This window comes from Natator depressus, chromosome 1, assembly GCF_965152275.1.
Source record: "Natator depressus isolate rNatDep1 chromosome 1, rNatDep2.hap1, whole genome shotgun sequence".
Classification (NCBI taxonomy): Eukaryota; Metazoa; Chordata; order Testudines; family Cheloniidae; genus Natator; species Natator depressus.
This window is the reverse complement of record NC_134234.1, coordinates 207,990,846-208,009,474: the sequence shown is the minus strand read 5'-3', so window position 1 is coordinate 208,009,474 and position 18,629 is coordinate 207,990,846. Positions and strand designations below refer to the sequence as shown.

Genomic DNA, 18,629 nt, shown 5'->3' with positions numbered 1-18,629 from the left:
GCCCTATCAAAATTGCCCTTTGTATACGGACAGGCTCCTGGGACAATCTGGTAGAGACGTCTAAACCTCCAGCCAATGCAAGCGCAAGAGTCCCTTGGGGCGGAGTCGCTGGGAGTTGGACAGCCATAACTGTCAAATGAGGGAAAGCCAATGAGCCACGGAAGCCTGACGACCCCGCCAATAGAAGATGATAAAGTGCAAGGCCAGGAAATAGCCAATCAGATTGGGGAAAAAATTAAACTCCAGCGCCTAGGCAACAGAGAGGGAGGAGGTTCGGTCTTTATGAATGATGTTGCGCTAAGGGTTTGGCTGTCCCCTAATAGGAGGTTAAGAGGTGGGATTACGGAGTGATTGGCACGGAGATTGGCTAATGAGCGCACGTCATAGGACGCCTGGTGTATATTGGGGCGGGAGTGCTCCACCTTGGCCAGGGAGGGAGTGGTAGACAGACTGACAGACAGACAGACGGCTGGCTGGGCGGGCCAATGGGGGCGCGGCGAGGGCGGGAGATTTGAATCGCGGCGGAGGTTGGGCCCGAGGTGAGGCTAGGCGGGCGCTTCTCGCGCGCTGGGGCTGGAGAGTCGCGGGGGAGCTGCCGGCGGAGTGTCAGCCGTTCCCGGGCTGTGTGCGCTAGCGGGGTGGGGGGCTTACGGGGTCAGGCCCGGGCGCTGCTGCCCGGCGTCCCTGCCGCAGAGTGGTGAAGGGAGATGCGCGAAGCCAGCCCTGCCCAGCACCTGAGCAGGCGGAGGGCCTCCTCCAGCTCCCCTGCTTAGCAGCGGAGGGGTCGGTGGGTCGCTGCCGCGGGCAGTACCTGTGGTTAACTCCGCAGCATTTCCATTTTCCTCAGGGCTCCCAGCTGAAGGCGGACTCTGGCGTGGAGGACTCGCCGCTCCTGCTGCCAGCAGCCATGGGGGCTGCTGAGAGCTTCCCAGCTACACCCACTTCGAAACCCTTCCTCAACCAGCACCTGGCACACGTCAGCGACCCCCGGTCCCCCACACCTGGGATCCTGAGGACCCCCATTGAGGTAAGAGGCGATCACAGGTTCATCCTGCCTATGCCAGCCCCAGTCAGACTAAAAACAGGACTGTCCAGTCTGGTGTCCTTACCCAGTCCTTCCCCTCCCTACCCCTGCAAATCAGACCCTCTCACTCAGTATGTCTCACCCAGACCAGTGGGCCTGTCTAGTCCTCTGCTTCTCATCTGAGAAGGATCTGAACATCACAGTTCTGCTTTGTCTTTGCCCACTGTGCATCTGTCTCCCTGCTCTGGTCAGAGTGCCTGAGCTATGTCCATTTGTGCCCGACTCCATCTCTTTCTCAGGTGGAGAGCTCCCCTCAGAGAAGCCCCTTGGCTGAGCCCAAGGAAGCGGTGACGGCAGCTGAACAGAGCCAGAGTTGGGACCCTCGATCGCCAACCCTCGGTATCTCACGCACCCCTATGAAGGCTGTGATGGCTGGTAAGTATATGTTTTCTTTTGGAATGTGGCTTGTCATATGGGCAGATCAGGGTTTCGGGCAGAATCATTGTCTTCAGTCCATTTTTTGGGGGATCTGGGCCTTTCCCTTATGGAGACCGCTCCCCAGACTCCCAGATCCTTCAGGACTGGGGATGGTTCCTGAGCTCCTTTCCCTGGTTCAGTGTACCCTGTTCACACACTGCCTCCTAACCACCACAATTCCCTCAGGTTTTGTGCCCTCTAGATATTTACAGGTGATTCTTGTTTTATCTTCTTTATTCTTGGCTCTGTTGAGCTGGGTGAACTTAACTATTGAAGTCTCCCACCAGAATTTCACCACTCTGGCTCCCTGAGCATTTCTTAATTCTTCTCTGAGCACACTTCAGTTTGTCACTACCTTTCTGAGATTGAAGGGTCCAGAGCTGAGTACACTAACTCAGGTGGGGTCTTGCCCCCTCCCCCGGGCCTGATAAGGTGTCTTATCCTCACCTTCTCCCCAGACACCATAAATTGTTTGGTGAAGCAGCTCAGTGAGGCCTTTGGGGCAGAGACCATGGAGCAGGAGTCACTGCTGGAGGAGCCATTAGACCAGGGACCAAATCTTGGAGCTGCCTGTGCTCCAGAGGAGGAGACAAATGGAAAGAACCCTCGGGGGGAAGGCTCTGCCAGGGATGCGTCTCAGGAAAAGATCCCAGTGTGGGCTGAGGAGAAGCAGCCACCTTCCAACACTTGTGCTCAGCCTGTAATGAGACCAGCTCACTTCACTGACTCACCCCGCACCTCAGGTAAGTGTATGGGTTTGGGGCCTCCCCTGGTGTGGGGATTGGACGTTCTGGGGAACTGACAGGGGCCTCTGTTGTGGTCACCCAATGGAGGATATGATTAAGGAGGTGAGAGGGGCCAGGATGTGGAGAGGGTGTCAGTGTGGGGTGAGAGGGTGTCTAGAACAAGTGAGAGGGATCTCCCTCAAAGGTCATAATGGGGAGTAGTGTGTTTGCATGTGTCCTCAGGAAAAGTGAGTTAATCCTAGAAAGCAGCAGCATTGGCCCCCTCTTGCAGGCTGTGAGGGACACAGGGAGTATGTGGGCAAGGAAATGAGTTTAAGGTTCAGCTGGAATTGTGCAGTCTTGTAGAGGTGTAAGAGTGGAAAACCCTAGGGTCCTAGTCTAGTTCTGAAAGGGGAGAAAATGTGGACAGACAGATGGGTTCAGGACCCAGCTCCCCCACCCACACCAGCCACATCCCCAGAGCCATTCTGGTTTGCTTCTCCATAACAGTTTTGTGCATCTCACCCTGCCCTACAGACACCGGTTGCTGTCTTCATCACCCTACCCCTGCTTCCTTCCACCCCTTTATATTCCAGATGAAGCACATCTACTGTCTCCTTTCCCCACCACCAGCCCCATGCTGTTAATTCCCTGCCTGCCCCTCTCTGTTATGTTTTAATTGGCTGTTAAGTCATCAGGACCAGATTGTATTCATCCAAGAGTTCTTAGGGAACTTAATTGTGAAATTGCAGAACTACTAACTGTGGCTTGTAACCTATCATTTAAATCAGCTTTTGTTCCAAATGACTTGAGGATAGCTGATGTAACGCCAATTTTTTAAAAGGGCTCCAGAGGTGATCCTGGTAATTACAGGGGCGTAAGCCTGGCTTCAGTGCTGGGTAAACTGGTTGAAACTACAGTAACTCCTCACTTAACGTTGTCCCAGTTAACGTTGTTATGTTGTTGATCAATTAGAGAACATGCTCATTTAAAGTTGCGAAATGCTCCCTTATAACGTTGTTTGACAGCCGCCTGCTTTGTTCACTGCTTGCAGAAAAAGCAGCCTGTTGGAGCTAGCTGGTGGGGGCTTGGAACCAGGGTGGACCAGCAGCCCCCATCAGCTCCCCCAAGTTCCCTATGCGGCAGCCGCCCAGCAGGCTATCAATTACCGGCAGTTCAGCTATCCCTCCCACTACTGCCACGTGCTGCTCCTGACTTCTGCCTTGGAGCTTCTCCTGGTTGCTGTGTTGGGGAAAGGGGGGCTAAGGTCAGTGTGTCCCCCTCCCTCCTGAGCCCGCATGCTTACGCACAGGGCTCAGGATGGAGGAAGCTTGCTGGCAGCAGCTGTTGTCTCAACTTGCTGATCTACTTAAAAAGGCAATGTACTTAGAGTGGGATCAGCGCACTTAAAGGGGCAATGCGCATCTCTCTCTCTCTCTCGCACAGGAGCCAGCAAACAGCTGTAAACAGGGGAGTTTGAGTGAGAGTTTGCAAGGGGAGTTTGTGGGGAAGACTAAGAGAGCCAGGCAGAGGAACAGACAGGCTAGTGAAGGGAGTGTGTGGTGGTCTGGCAGTGTTTTGGTGCTCGTTGGGGGTTTGTTTTGCTTGGGTGGTGGTGGTTTGGTTTGTGTTTCCCGGTCTAACAGGACTTAAGTGAGAAGGCTATGACAGATACAGAGGCAGCAGTGGTGGTGACCCAAGCAGTGGAAGACACAATGAGGATGACTGGATGTGGAAGTAGTGGCATGTACATGATCCTGGAGGGGGTACCTGAAAAAAGTTTCATCTGCATGAAGTGCCACCTAATAGAGCCGATGGAAGAAAAGATCCGAGGATTGGAGATGCAGGTGGAAACTCTGGTCGAGTTTAGAAGGGGGTTCGAGCGGATAATGGAGCAAAGACATGAGAGGCTGAAGGGAAAAGCTCAGACTTGCAGATGGAAGCAGGACCAAGAAGAACTCTGAGGGGAGACTGCTGGGTGAGGAAAGTGGACAGTGGAAACATGTGACTAAGAGAACCAGGCAGAGGAAAAGACGGGCTAGTGAAGGAGAAATAGAGCTCAGGAACAGGTTTGCGGAGTTGGAAAATGAAGAAGGGGCACAGCAGGTGGTCACTGAAGGTGAGACGGCAAGGAAGAAAAGAGCAGCTAGTCCTATAGGAAGACGGGAAGAGTCAATAGAGATAACAACACCAAAAATGAGCCCCAGGAGGATACGGGATGGGTTGCAGAGAATTGCAAGGGACAATAGGAATTGAGAGGACTTGCAGCCAGAGGGAACAGGGGATAGACCACAGAATCGCACCATCACCAGGAAAAGGCAGGACTACGTGATTGGGGACTCCTTACTGAGAAGAATAGACAGGCCTGTAACCAGAGCTGATCCAAAGAACAGAAGGGTGTGCTGTCTGCCAGGTGCTAAGATACGGGATGTGGACCTGAGGCTGAAGAGGATCCTAACGGGAAAGAATCCACTGATTGTCCTTCATGTGGGAACAAATGATACGACTAGATTCTCACTGAAACGTATCAAGGGAGACTATGCCAGACTGGGGAAGACACTTAAGGAAATCGAGGCTCAGGTGATCTTCAGTGGGATTCTGCCTGTTCCTAGAGAAGGGCAACAAAGGTGTGACAAGATTATGATGATCAACAGATGGCTCAGGCAGTGGTGCTATAAGGCGGGCTTTGGGATGTTTGGCCACTGGGAAGCATTCATGGACAGAGGACTGTTCTCTCGGGATGGACTTCACCTGAGTAGGGAGGGAAATAGACTTCTAGGATGGAGTCTGGCACAACTGATTCAGAGAACTTTAAACTAGGAATCTGGGGGAGATGGTTGGGAGAGGTCCAGGTAATCTCCACGCCGGATTTTAACATTGAGAGGGAAGAAAATGAAATAAGAAAGGATACAGCCATGGGTAGGAGAATGGACATAAGGAGGAAGGGTAGTGTAGATACCAGTCTAATAGGTGATACTGGCAGTAGAATGCCTGTGCCTAATAGGGTAAAGAATGTGAGAGAAGACAAACAGCAAAAATTAAGATGTTTGTACACTAATGCGAGGAGCCTAGGTAACAAAATGGAGGAACTAGAGCTATTGGTGCAGGAAGTGAAACCAGATATAGGGGTAAACAGAAAACGGTGGAATAGTAGTCATGACTGGAGTACAGGTATTGAAGGGTATGTGCTGTTTAGGAAAGACAGAAATAAAGGCAAAGGTGGTGGAGTAGCATTGTATATCAATGATGAGGTAGACTGCAAAGAAATAAGTGATGGAATGGATAAGACAGTGTCTGTCTGGGCAAAAATCACAGTGGAGAAGAAAGCTACTAGAGCCTCTCCTGGGATAGTGCTTGGGGTGTGCTATAGACCGCTGGGATCCAGTTTGGGTATGGATAGAGACCTCTTTAATGTTTTTAATGAAGTAAATACTAATGGGAATTGTGTGATCATGGGAGACTTTAACTTCCCAGATACAGACTGGAGGACAAGTGCTAGTAACCATAATAGGGCTCAGATTTTCCTGGATGCGATAGCTGATGGACTCCTTCACCAAGTTGTTGCTGAACAAACAAGAGGGGATGCCATTTTAGATTTGGCGAGCATTTTGGTGAGCAGTGAGGATCTCATAGAAATGGTTGTAGGGGACAACCTTGGTTCGAGTGATCATGAGCTAATTCAGTTCAAACTAAATGGAAGGATAAACAAAAATAAATCTGTGATTAGGGTTTTTGATTTCAAAAGGGCTAATGTTAAAAAATTAAGGAAATTTAGTTAGGGAAGTGGATTGGACTGAAGAATTTATGGATCTAAAGGCGGAGGAGGCCTGGAATTACTTCAAGTCAAGGTTGCAGAAACTATCCAAAGCCTGCATCCCAAGAAAGGGGAAAAAACTTATAGGCAGGAGTTGTAGACCAAGCTGGATGAGCAAGCATCTTGGAGAGGTGATTTAAGAAAAAGCAGAAAGCCTACAAGGAGTGGAAGATGGGAGGGATCAGCAAGGAAAGCTACCTTATTGAGGTCAGAACATGTAGGGATAAAGTGAGAGAGGCCCAAAATCCATGTAGAGTTGGACCTTGCAAAGGGAACTAAAACCAATAGTAAAAGTTTTCTTCTTATTTATATGGCTATGGAACCAAAGAAAGAAGAAGTGGGACTGCTAAACACTGAGGATGGAGTAGAGATTAAGGATAATTTAGGCATGGCCCAATATCTAAACAAATACTTTGCCTCAGTCTTTAATGAGGAGCTTAGGGATAATGGTAGGCTGACAATTGGAATGAGATATGGAGGTAGATATTACCACATCCGAGGTAGAAGCCAAACTCGAACAGCTTAATGGGACTAAATCAGGGGGCCCAGATAATATTCATCCAAGAATATTAAAGGAACTGGCACATGAAATTGCAAGCCCATTAGCAAGAATTTGTTATGAATCTGTAAACTCAAGGGTTGTAACGTATGACTGGAGAATTGTTAACATCGTTCCTATTTTTAAGAAAGGAAAAAAAGTGATCCGGATAACTACAGGTCTATTAGTTTGACATCTGTAGTATGCAAGGTCTTGGAAAAATTCTTGAAGGAGAAAGAAGTTAAGGACATTGAGATCAATGGTAATTGGAACAAAATACAACATGGTTTTACAAAAGGTAGATCGTGCCAAACCAACCTGATCTCCTTCTTTGAGAAGGTAACAGATTTTTTTTGACAAAGGAAACTCAGTGGATTTACTTCAATTTCAGTAAGGCATTTGATACAGTTCCACAGGGGGAATTATTAGCTAAATTGGAAAAGATGGGGATCAATATGAAAATTGAAAGGTGGATAAGGAACTGGTTAAAGAGGAGACTACAACGGGTCATACTGAAAGGTGAACTGCCAGGCTGGAAGGAGGTTACTAGTAGAGTTCCTCAGGGATTGGTTTTGGGACCAATCTTATTTATTCTTTTTATTACTGACCTTGGCACAAAAAGTGGGAATGTGCTAATAAAGTTTGCAGATGACACGAAGCTGGGAGGTATTGCCAATACAGAGAGGGACCGGGATATCATACAAGAAGATCTGGATGACCTTGTAAACTGGAGTAATAGTAATAGGATGAAATTTAATAGTGAAAAGTGAAAGGTCATGCATTTAGGGATTAATAACAAGAATTTTTGTTATAAACTGGGGGCGCATCACTTGGAAGTAACAGAGAGGAGGAGAAGGACCTCGGAGTACTGGTTGATCACAGGATGACTATGAGCTGCCAATGTGATATGGCTGTGAAAAAAGCTAATGCGGTCTTGGGATGCATCAGGCGAGGTATTTCCAGTAGAGATAAGGAGGTGTTAGTACCATTATACAAGGCACTGATGAGACCTCATCTGGAATATTGTGTGCAGTTCTGGTCTCCCATGTTTAAGAAGGATGAATTCAAACTGGAACAGGTACAGAGAAGGGCTACTAGGATGATCCGAGGAATGGAATAGCTGTCTGTTGAAATCATGGTGGCATTCCTCAAGGAATCTTTTTCATAAATTTCCATCCCACCATCAACCTCAGCCTAAACCAATCCACACAAACGGTCCTTTTCCTTGATGCTACTGTGCTAATAAGCGATGGTCACATAAACACCACCCTATACCGGAAACCTACTGACCGCTATACTTATCTCCATGCCTCCAGCTTCCATCCAGGACACACCACACGATCCATTGTCTACAGACAAGCTCTAAGATACAACCGCATTTGCTCCAACCCCTCAGACAGAGACAAAACACCTACAAGATCTCTATCAAGCATTCTTAAAACTACAGTACCCACCTGCTGAGGTGAGGAAACAGATTGACAGAGCCAGAAGAGTACCCAGAAGTCACCTACTACAGGACAGGCCCAACAAAGAAAATAATAGAACGCCACTAGCTGTCACCTTCAGCCCCCAACTAAAACCTCTCCAACGCATCATCAAAGATCTACAACCTATCCTGAAAAATGATCCCTCACTCTCACAGATCTTGGGAGACAGACTAGTCCTCGCTTACAGACAGCCCCTGCAACCTGAAGCAAGTACTCTCCAGCAACCACACAACAAAAACAACTAACCCAGGAACAACAAAGCCTGATGCCAACTCTGTCCACATATTTATTCAAGTGACATCCTAGGACCTAATCACATTAGCCATGCATCAGGGGCTCATGTACCTGCACATCTACCAATGTGATATATGCCATCATGTGCCAGTAATGACCCTCTGCCATATACATTGGCCAAACCGGACAGTCTCTACGCAAAAGAATAAATGGACGCAAATCTGACCTCAGGAATCATAACATTCAAAAACCGGTAGGAGAACACTTCAACCTCTCTGGTCACTCAGTAACAAAGTTAAAGGTGGCAATTTTGCAACAGAAAAGCTTTAAAAACAGACTCCAACGAGAAACTGCTGAGCTTGCATTAATATGCGAACTAGATACCATTAACTTGGGTTTGAATAGAGACTGGGAGTGGCTGGGTCATTACACATATTGAATCTATTTCCCCATGTTAAGTATCCTCACACCTTCTTGTCAACTGTCTAAATGGGCCATCTTGATTATCACTACAAAAGTTTTTTTTTTCTCCTGTTGATAATAGCTCATCTTTAATTAATTAGCCTCTTACAGTTACTTCCACCTTTTCATGTTCTCTGTATGTATATATCTTCTTACTATACGTTCCATTCTATGTATCTGATGAAGTGGGCTGCAGCCCATGAAAGCTTATGCTCAAATAATTTGTTAGTCTCTAAAGTGCCACAAGTACTCCTGTTCTTTTTGCGGATACAGACTAATACGGCTGCTACTCTGAAACCTGTCCTATGAAAGGAGACTCAAAGAGCTTGGCTTGTTTAGCCTAACCAAAAGAAGGCTGAGGGGAGATATGATTGCTCTATATAAATATACCAAAGGGATAAATACCAGGGAGGGAGAGGAATTATTTAAGCTCAGTACCAATGTGGACACAAGAACAAATGGATATAAGCTGGCCATCAGGAAGTTTAGACTTGAAATTAGATGAAGGTTTCTAACCATCAGAGGAGTGAAGTTCTAGAATAGCCTTCCAAGGGGAGCAGAGGAGGCAAAAGACTTATCTGGCTTCAAGACTAAGCTTGATAAGTTTATGGAGGGGATGGTGTGATAGGATAAACTAATAGCCTAATTTTGGCAATTTTTGACTTAGTGGTAAATATGCCCAATTGCCTGTGATGGGACACTAGATAGGTGGGATCTGAGTTACTACAGAGAATTCTTTCCTGGGTGTCTGGCTGGTGAGTCTTACCCACATGCTCAGGGTTTAGCTGATCGCCATATTTGCGGCTGGGAAGGAATTTTCCTCCAGGGCAGACTGGCAGAGGCCCTGGGGGTTTTTCGCCTTCCTCTGCAGCGTGGGGCATGGGTCACTTGTTGAAGGATTCTCTGCACCTTGAAGTCTTTAAATTACGAGTTGAGGACTTCAGTAGCTCAGACATAGTTCAGGGGTTTGTTACAGGGGTGGGTGGGTGAGATTCTGTGGCCTGCGGTGTGTAGGAGGTCAGACTAGACTATCATAATAGTCCCTTCTGACCTTAAAGTCTATGAATCTATGAGCCTCTCATAGGGTGTGTGTCTCTGTTTGCCATGCTGTCTCCCCTCCCTCCATTTGTGCTGCCTTGTAGAGTGTGAGGCTACATTAACAACAACAATGTGTTAACCATTGAGGGCTCAGTCGAGTGCTATTCATCATTTAGCAGTAAGGCATTCCCTGGGAAATATCTCACCCTCTTCCACCCTCTGGCTCCACCACCTCAACCAAGCTTCATAATCATCATTGCTGTGTATAGTATTAAATTGTTTGTTTAAAACGTATAGTTAGTGTGTTTATATATATGTATATATATATAAAAATATAAATAGTCTTTTATCTGGTGGGGGGAAAAAAAAATTCCCTGGAACCTAACCCAATTCCCCCCCCCCGCACCATTTACATTAATTCTTATGGGGAAATTGGATTTGCTTAACATCGTTTCACTTAACATCGCATTTTTCAGAAACATAACTACAACATTAAGTGAGGAGTTACTGGATAGTAAAAAACAAAATTGTCAGACACCTAGATGAACATAATTTGTTGGGGAGGAGTCAACATGGTTTTTGTGAGGCATGATTTCCCTTTACTAATCTACTAGAATTCTTTGAGGGGGTCAACAAGCATGTGGACAAGGGGATCCAGTGGATATAATGTACTTAAATTTTCAGAAAGCCTTTGACAAGGTCCCTCACCAAAGGCTCTTAAACAAAGTAAGATGTCATGGAATAAGAGGGAAGGTCGTCTCATGGATTAGTAACTGGTTAAAAGATAAGAAACAAAGGGTAGAAATAAATGGTCAGTTTTCAAAATGGAGAGAGGTAAATAGTGGTGTCCCCCAAGAGTCTGTACTGGACCCAGTCCTATTCAATATATTCATAAATGATCTGGAAAAAGTGGTAAACAGTGAGGTGGCAAAATTTGCAAAACTAATCAAGATACTAGACTTCAGTCCAAAGCAGACTGCGAAGTGCTACAAAGGAAATTAACAAAACTGTGTGACTGGGCAACAAAATGGCAGATGAAATTTAATATTGATAAATGCAAAATAATGCACATTGGAAAACATAATCCCAACTATACATATAAAATGATAGGGTCTAAATTAGCTGAAAGAGATCAAGAAAGAGACCAATCAAGAAAGAGATCTTAGAGTCATTGTGGATAGTTCTCTGAAAATATCCACTCAATGTGCAGCGGCAGTCAAAAAGGCTAACAGAATGTTGGGAAACATTAATAAAGGGATAGATAAGAAGACAGAAAATATCATATTGCCTCTGTATAAATCCATGGTACGCCCACATCTCAAATACTTTGTGCAGATGTGGTTGCCCCATCTCAAAAAAGAGAGATCGGAATTGGAAAAGGTTCAAAAAAGGGCAACAAAAATGATTAGGGATATGGAACGGCTGCCATATGAGGAGGGATTAATAAGATTGGGACTTTTCCTCTTGGAAAAGAGACTAAAGGAGGATATAATAGAGGTCTATAAGATCTTGACTGATGTGGAGAAAGTAAATAAGGAAGTGTTATTTACTCATAACACAAGAACTAGGGGTCACCAAATGAAATTAATAGGCAGCAGGTTTAAAACAAACAAAAGGAAGTATTTTTTTTCACACCACACACAGTTAACCTGTGGAACTCTTTGCCAGAGGATGTTGTGAAGGCCAAGACTATAACAGGGCTAAAAACGGAACTAGATAAGTTCCTGGAGGTTAGGTCCATCAATGGCTACTAGTGAGGATGGACAAGGATGGTGTCCCTAGCCTCTGTTTGCCAGAAGCTGGGAATGGGCGACAGAGGATGGATCACTCAATGATTGCCTGTTATCTTCAGTTCCTCTGGGGCATCTGGCATTGGCCACTGTTGGAAGATAGAATATTGGGCTAGATGGGCCTTTGGTCTGACCCAGTATGGCTGTTCTTATGTAGGAGAGAAGGAGAAAGATGCATGATAAAAAGCATTGCTTGTTTTAAGTGAAGCGCATTTAACTGGTAAGGTTAACCAACTGCTACTGGGTTGAGGGGCACAGTTTGTGGTGTGCCTCAGCCAGAGATGGCAGTTTGCTCAAGGGAATGTCTACGGGTGAGAGGTGAAGGGGCTGTAATATGGGAGCGCAGTTTGGAGAGGAGTTTCCTCTGTGTGAGGCAGGACCTGTGTCCTTGCTTATGAGCAGGGGGAGAAGCTCTAGCACATGGCAATGACAGGGCAGAGGGACCCCATCGCCCTCAGGTGGGGAGAGTAACAAAGGATGTCAGAGATGACAGTGAGATTAGGGAGCCATTGGACCAGTTTACCTCTGTGTGGGGTGGATCTGAGCCTTTAAAACAGGATTGAGCTCTTTTTAAATAAGATGCTCTAGTTTACTCACAAGGCATTGGGTGGTGCAGAAGTCACTAGCTGAAATTCTCTGGCCTGTGCTATGCAGGAGGTCAGACTAGATTATCATAAAGGGCAGAAGGGACTATAAAATTGCTGAACCTCTAACTGAATTGCAGCTGCTATTGATTGCGTCTTTCTTTCTCTCCAGGGGGCAAACCCACAAGACGCAAGGCCAGCAACAAAGTCTTGGCAGCCTCTGGTGGTACTGGGCGCTCTCCCCTCAGCATCCTACAGGACGACAATTCCCCAAGTACTCTCACTCCTCGCCAGGTGAGGAGTCTTAGTGGGAGTCTTGTGGGATGAGGCATTAGGACCCCATTAGGGGCAGAGTGGGGATGGAGCTCCTTCAGGTTCTAAACGCCCCATGAGCTCAGTTCAGAATTGTTTCACCCCAGGCCTGGCCCATTCCCCAGAACTCCTGGATGCTAATTTCCCAAATGATGGGGCTCCAGTCCCTTTGGAGAGATGACTCGGGCTCACAGACCCCTCAGTGCTGAGAGTTGGTTTCTAAGTTCCTTTTCCCTTTTTGGTCTTATCCTCTTAAACTCCCACTAAATAACCTGCTGTGCCTCCACTCTCCCCCCACACCAGGTTTGAGCCTCCTCAGACAGATGGTCCTCACACCTGTCACCATATCATGGCTTTGCTATGCTGGGTATGCCTTCCTCTTTGAAAATCTCCCCAGACCCTGGCAAGGAGGTGTTTACTAGCCCCTGTGGGATGTATCAAGGCGTAGGTGCAGCCAGAGGGATTTTAAAATGTTTGTTCACCTCATGGCCCCTGCATATTTCTGACCTCTGCCTACCTTGAAAGGACTGAGGGGCCTAGAGCTGGGTGCAGTATCCCATGTAGGGTCTCACCAGAGCCCCAGAGAGGAACACTTCAGACTAACTTGCCTTTGCACTTGGTAATATTCTCTCCTCTCCAGGGTAAGAGGCACCCATCGCTGTCAGAGAACCTGAGGGAGTGGAAGGAGGTGGCAGCAGATCCAGGGTGCAGCCTCAAATCAGGGGGCCGTGCCTGGAATGACTTGAACAAAGAGAATCAACGTTGTCGCTTGGTGGAGAATTAAAGGGTTTGGGGGGTCAACTTTCCTTTGGACTCCTGACAATAACCCTTTCTTCTATCTATGCTTCTGGAATGGAGCCTTCTAAGGACAAAGGATCCTGCCCTTTTGGGTAGGGACACACTGAGCCTGTAGTTTCTTCTCACCCAACCTTTACAGGGGGAGAGGATGAACAGTAGTTCCTTTTCTCTCCCCTAATTTTATGCATCTCTCTTTTCAGGTACAGGTTTCTGTGCTATGTGGCTGTTGGTCTCTGAAACCTCACTTGCACTGCCTCAATGTATAAGCCCATGCATGTGGTAAATAAACACATTTTAAAGACCATCTGGCTGCACCAGTGTCTTGCTGCATCCTACCAGGGCTAGCAGTCACCTCCTTGCCCAGTGCCTGTCCAGTTGCTGAATCTTGGGCCCAAAACAATTAGGTTCTTAGGGGAGGAATCCCCCAACCTTGAAGGGAAGTAGAAACTGATCTCCAGCATGCAATGGCATATGCCATTTGAGCCAGGGTCTGTGACATGCTAAGAGTGGTAGTCACTAGTGGGAGCTGCACCTACTTTGACTATAGCTCCCCATATGCAATATTTCTTCTCACTTCAAAGGTTAAGAGCTGTTCTGGGGCTAGGGGGGTACCTCACTCTGGGATGAGAATATGGCATGCTGGGAGTTGTACCCCTCCACTCCTGAGCATTGCATGCTGGGTGTTGTCTCTTTGGCATGGTAGTTTCTGTTGTAAGTGTGGTCATAACTGCTTTGTTGCTGCCTCTGGCATCTCATGTGGTTAGGCCCTTTCTTAGCTACACCAAACTGGGACCCCAGGAAGGTGTCTGATGGCTCAGAATTTCCTGAGCTTGATGGAGGGGCCTTCCCACATCCTCAGCTCCCTGAGAGTCTTTCAGTGGCTGACTGTAGCAAATCTCAAACTCCTGCTCCCAACTTGACCCCTTGTGTATTCCAGAGGGAGCAGCCATGTGTTTGGCATAGGGTGGAAGTAGGGGGAGACTGAATAGGTCCTCCCAGGGCACCAAGAGAGGGGGAGGCCCATGATTTCTCCCTCCTCTGTGGCCTGCCTCAGATTGAGGGGCTAGAGCTGAGTGCAGTAGACACCTAGGAGTTCCCAGATGATTATCCCCTGTGTTCCCCAGCACCATTTGAAGTAGCTTAGTCCAGTGTCTATCTCAAATGATGCAGCACACGCATCTCACTTGATCTCTTTATTTTGCCTGAAACTCCTGTATGATAGTTACGTCTTGAAAGCAGGGGCTGAGGTGGTCTACAGGCTAATGCAAGGGCAAGAGCAATACACAGCATATGTGGGTGAGGGGAAGGGGATAGCTACAGGAATATAAATAAAAATAAATTAACATTTTCCTGCCCTTGATGCCCTAGATGTGGCAGTAAACTCCCCTCCCCCATTTGATGCATAGATAAAACAGCTAACTGGGGCAGGGGAGGGAGGAGGCCCAAGAAATTAGCCCCTCTTAGCAAAGCTCGATGCAGAGTCCTAGCTGGCTAAAATCTCTTCTCTATACCCCTGTGTGCAAGGAGGAGGGTTCCTCTTTGGGAGGATTAGGGGAGGTGTGTGTGGAGAAATGGTTGTAGTTATGTAGTGGGGGGGTCCCTGCCTCAAGGTAGGGTCTTTTTCAGAGAATGATGGTTGTCTCTTTGGTGGGTGGTTGGGGTGGGGGGGCAATGTAGGGATAAAATGGTGTGGAGTCAGTTGGGGGAGGAATGGGTGTCACGGAGCATGCAGTGCAAGGTCCTAAAGCTTGCAAAACAGTCTCACTTATCTGGGGTCCTACAATCTGTCCCAGGCTGAAAGACATATGACATATTTAGGAAGTAGGTTGGGGGAAACAGCTAATGGAGGGCTCCTTTCCCCTAGACCCCTCCTGCAGACTAGGGAGCCCCCAAAAGAGACTCAGAGAGAGACATGCCTGTGACTAACAGGTAGAAATATCAATTGTGCTCAACTGACAATGTGTTTTGTGTGGACACCCTCCTCCCAATAATCTCCCTCTCCCCATCATCCTCTTCAGTTCCAAATCTTGAGAAAGCTGTCCCAGGAGCCAGTAGCCACGGCCATGCCATCTGCTGTCACCCCCAGGCAGCTCACCCTGTTGTCGTGACCGGAGAGGATCCCTGAGGGGGAGAGAGCAGACATCAGCAAAAGAGAAGGACTGGGGAAGACATGCTACAGTGTGGGAATGTGGCCTACGTGCCCGTACGCTGCTATGCACCATGCCAGCTGCACATGTCATCCTAGCAGGCACCTTGTGCATACCTTAGTGCCAAGAGGAGGCATTTCCCTCAGCAGAACTAACCTGCCTTTCCTAGGAAAAGGGTGACTTACCTTCCACAACAGAGAGCCTCCAGGAGAATTGACTCCCCGGCTATTAACCTGCCCCTCCTAGAAAAGGGGGCTTTGTCTCCTATGGAGTGACTTGCTGGGGTTCCAGGCCTCCAGTGCAGTAGGCTGTCTTAACAGGCAACTCCAGGACCCACTCACCCACACGCTCCCCCTTCAGGGAGTCCCAGATGTTGCAGTTGAAGTCATCATATCCAGCAAGCATGAGACGCCCGCTGCGGGAGAAGGCGACTGAGGTGATTCCACAGATGATGCTCTCGTGGGAATAGACGATGAGCTCCTGGTCCGCCCGCAGGTCAAAGAGGCGGCAGGTGGCATCATCTGAACCAGTGCAGATAGCCTCACCATTGGGGAAGAACTGAAGAGGGAGACGGCACCATTCATGCAAGGGACCATAATCCTGTCCCACAGCAGCTACTACACCAGCCTGCCCCCTACCCCGGCTCTGACAAAGCCCTGCCATTCCAGCCCAGGGCCCTAGGTAAGGTACTTATCTGGTCCAATTACCATAGAGTCTGAGCATCTTGTAAATGTTTGTGGTTTTACACCCCAGCGAGGTAGGGCAATGCTACTGTCCCCTTTACAGTTGGGGACTGAGGTACAGAGAGACTGAGGAGCTTGCCCAAGGTCACATAGGGCAGGGAACTAAACCCAGATCTTCCAAGTCCCAGGTTAGCACCCAAACCATGTGAGCATCCTTCCTCAGATGGGTGGCTCCACACACACAGCTATGATCATGCCCCCATGACTGTTTCAGTCCTGGGCCTTAAACACACATATTTGCTGCTCCCCCAGGCTGGACAGGGTACATACACAGATGGCATTGATGTCCGATTCATGCCCTGTGAATGTCTGACGGCAGGTTCCCTCCCGTACGTCCCACAGCTTGGCAGTGGCATCGCAGGCCCCGGAGATAAAGAGTTTGAAGTCTGGGGAGACGGCCAGGCTCATGCAGTCTCCAGTATGACCCATAAACACAGTCTTCTGCTGTCCTGTTTCAATATCCCAGAGTGCGCTGTAAGGGGAGGAGAGAAAAGAGTCCTTAGGGCTACAGCAACAGAAGTGCTAGAGTCTTGTGGCCACGGGAGATGGACCAGCCTTAAGGCTACATTGGGGAGTTTACCCCATTTTAAAAGAAGGGATGGAAACTATGGCCCAGGCTACCTGATGGAAAAAGATGCCTTTACCAATCAAGTCAGCTTAACACAACTGGAACTTCCTTATCACATTGTGTCAATACAGCTTATCACCTATACAACCGGGCTACTGGGTTGTGTTGTAGCCTAGGTCTAAGGGCTTGAGCTAACTCTGGCCAGGTCTATGTTAAAAACTTTTGGTAGCACAGCAATATTGCCTAGGGGGTGATTATTGTAATTTTACAAATTTTCTAGTGTAGACCTGGCCTCAGCTGGAAAGAAAACCACCAAGTTTATTATACAGAAGGAGAGAGGAATCAGCCTCTTCTTTGCAGCCCTCCCATACTTATCTATGCCTCAGAATTGCCACCCCAAGCATTCAAAAACCGTGGATCATGAGTTTCAAACATAAAAAAAAATTGGGTCTATTTTTGTTGTCGTCTGGTTTTTGAGCCTTTAAGATGCACTGGGGTCACATTTTCCAGTTTTCTCTGCAACCATCAGGGCTAAAAACTTGAGATTCTGGCCTAATCCCATGACTTCTGGGGTTGGGGCTTTAAGATAAATGCCACATATTGGGGACTTGCAATAAAATCATTAGTTGGTAACACCAATGTCTGGTGAGAGGGCGAAGGGAATCACTCACCATGTGGTGTCTCCGGAGCTCGTCACGATATTATTGTCATCCAGGAATCGGCAGCAGGAGAGGTAACCTTAGGGGCAGGAATAATGGGTGATGAGAATAATAGCGGGGGCAGGAGAATTAGGCTCAGGGGCAGGGATGCCCTGGGCTGCAGAGGTGGGGAGGGTACTCACCTGTGTGGGCCGAGAGCTCCCTGCTCACTTTGACGTTGCCTTCACGAGTCTTGAGATTATAGATAGAGCACATGTTGTCGAGACCCCCACAGGCCACAAAATTCCCTGAGGGGGCGTAGGCACAGGTCATGACCCAGGACGAGCGGAGAGGGATGGCATGAACCTGGGGAGAAATGAAACAGTCCTGGACTCTCCCAGAAAGAGAAACTGAAGGGCACAGGGCAAGAATGCTGCCTGTGAGGGGAGCCACTCCAGTCACAGCCTCTCCCAGCAGGAGGTGCTGTAGGAGGCAGGGTGAGTAAGATGGCTGTAGGGGAAACTCCCGGTTTCAGCCTATCCCAGTAGGAGGTGCTTGTGGGTAACTGTACCTTTAAGAGGCTCATGTTATGTAACTCGGAGGCAGTTGGAACTGAGATAGTGAATGAAGCAGATCTCTGTAAAGCACTTTGTCTGAGCGATCACTGAGCACCACATGGTACTAGGAGTGAAAAGGCACTTAGACAAGTGAAATAATGGAGTGGTTAAAAGCCCCCACTAGAGCTGAACTGCTGTGGAATTTGGAAGACAACTGGAGAAGGTTCAAACAGTCCTTCACTCCACATCTACCAGCCATGGATGCCAGTGGAAAGGAAAACCATCAGAAGGAAGCCTCATTTCTGACAATAGCTGGTTCAGAAGTACTTGATGGGTTGAATAGTTTTCAGTTAACTCAGGCAGAGGAGGCTAGCTATGAAATCGTAGTACTGGCATTTGAATACTGCACTCCATCTAAAAATGAGACATATGAGAGATGTTTTTAATCAGAGAGAAGGGAACAAAAGGAAGGTGAAACTATAGAAGAAGATTGTGTGTCTGATCTAAGGCTAAAGAGCCAATCATACAGTTCTGGGGGCTTATCTGAGTCCCTCATAAGAGAACAGGTCATGTTTGGGATCTGGAACAAATCACAGACAGACTACTAGGAGACTGAGCAAATAGAATTTACCAAGCAACAGATGTCACCCAGTCCAGACTGCAGCTCTGACACTGTAGAAATGATAGAGAATC

The 18,629-nt window shown here is 47.7% G+C and overlaps 2 protein-coding genes across 4 annotated transcripts in view; one reads left to right on the top strand and one right to left on the bottom strand.

Moving 5' to 3' along the window:
* Window position 1: 1 nt before the first annotated feature.
* CDCA3 (cell division cycle associated 3) lies at window positions 2-13,581 on the top strand. 3 transcript variants are annotated; one of them, XM_074934120.1, is made up of 6 exons: window positions 2-271; window positions 848-1,027; window positions 1,324-1,459; window positions 1,960-2,244; window positions 12,346-12,467; window positions 13,126-13,581. In XM_074934120.1, exons 2-6 carry the CDS (start codon window positions 908-910, stop codon window positions 13,267-13,269), a joined length of 807 nt encoding a protein of 268 aa, XP_074790221.1. In that variant the 5' UTR covers window positions 2-271; window positions 848-907; the 3' UTR covers window positions 13,270-13,581. The 3 variants fall into 3 exon arrangements, with proteins under 3 accessions (XP_074790221.1, XP_074790213.1, XP_074790205.1); XM_074934112.1 differs by having other exon boundaries at window positions 2-334; XM_074934104.1 differs by lacking the exon at window positions 2-271 and adding an exon at window positions 437-539.
* Window positions 13,582-15,180: 1,599 nt separating this feature from the next.
* Window positions 15,181-18,629, bottom strand: part of GNB3 (G protein subunit beta 3) — a 30,257-nt gene continuing 26,808 nt past the window's right edge. The window contains exons 6-10 of the mRNA XM_074934063.1: window positions 17,583-17,745; window positions 17,413-17,479; window positions 16,444-16,645; window positions 15,772-15,988; window positions 15,181-15,404 (exon numbers count right to left, since the gene is read on the bottom strand). Coding sequence (XP_074790164.1) covers window positions 15,298-15,404; window positions 15,772-15,988; window positions 16,444-16,645; window positions 17,413-17,479; window positions 17,583-17,745 — 756 coding nt within the window. The 3' untranslated portion in view covers window positions 15,181-15,297. The remainder of the gene's footprint in view (window positions 15,405-15,771; window positions 15,989-16,443; window positions 16,646-17,412; window positions 17,480-17,582; window positions 17,746-18,629) is intronic.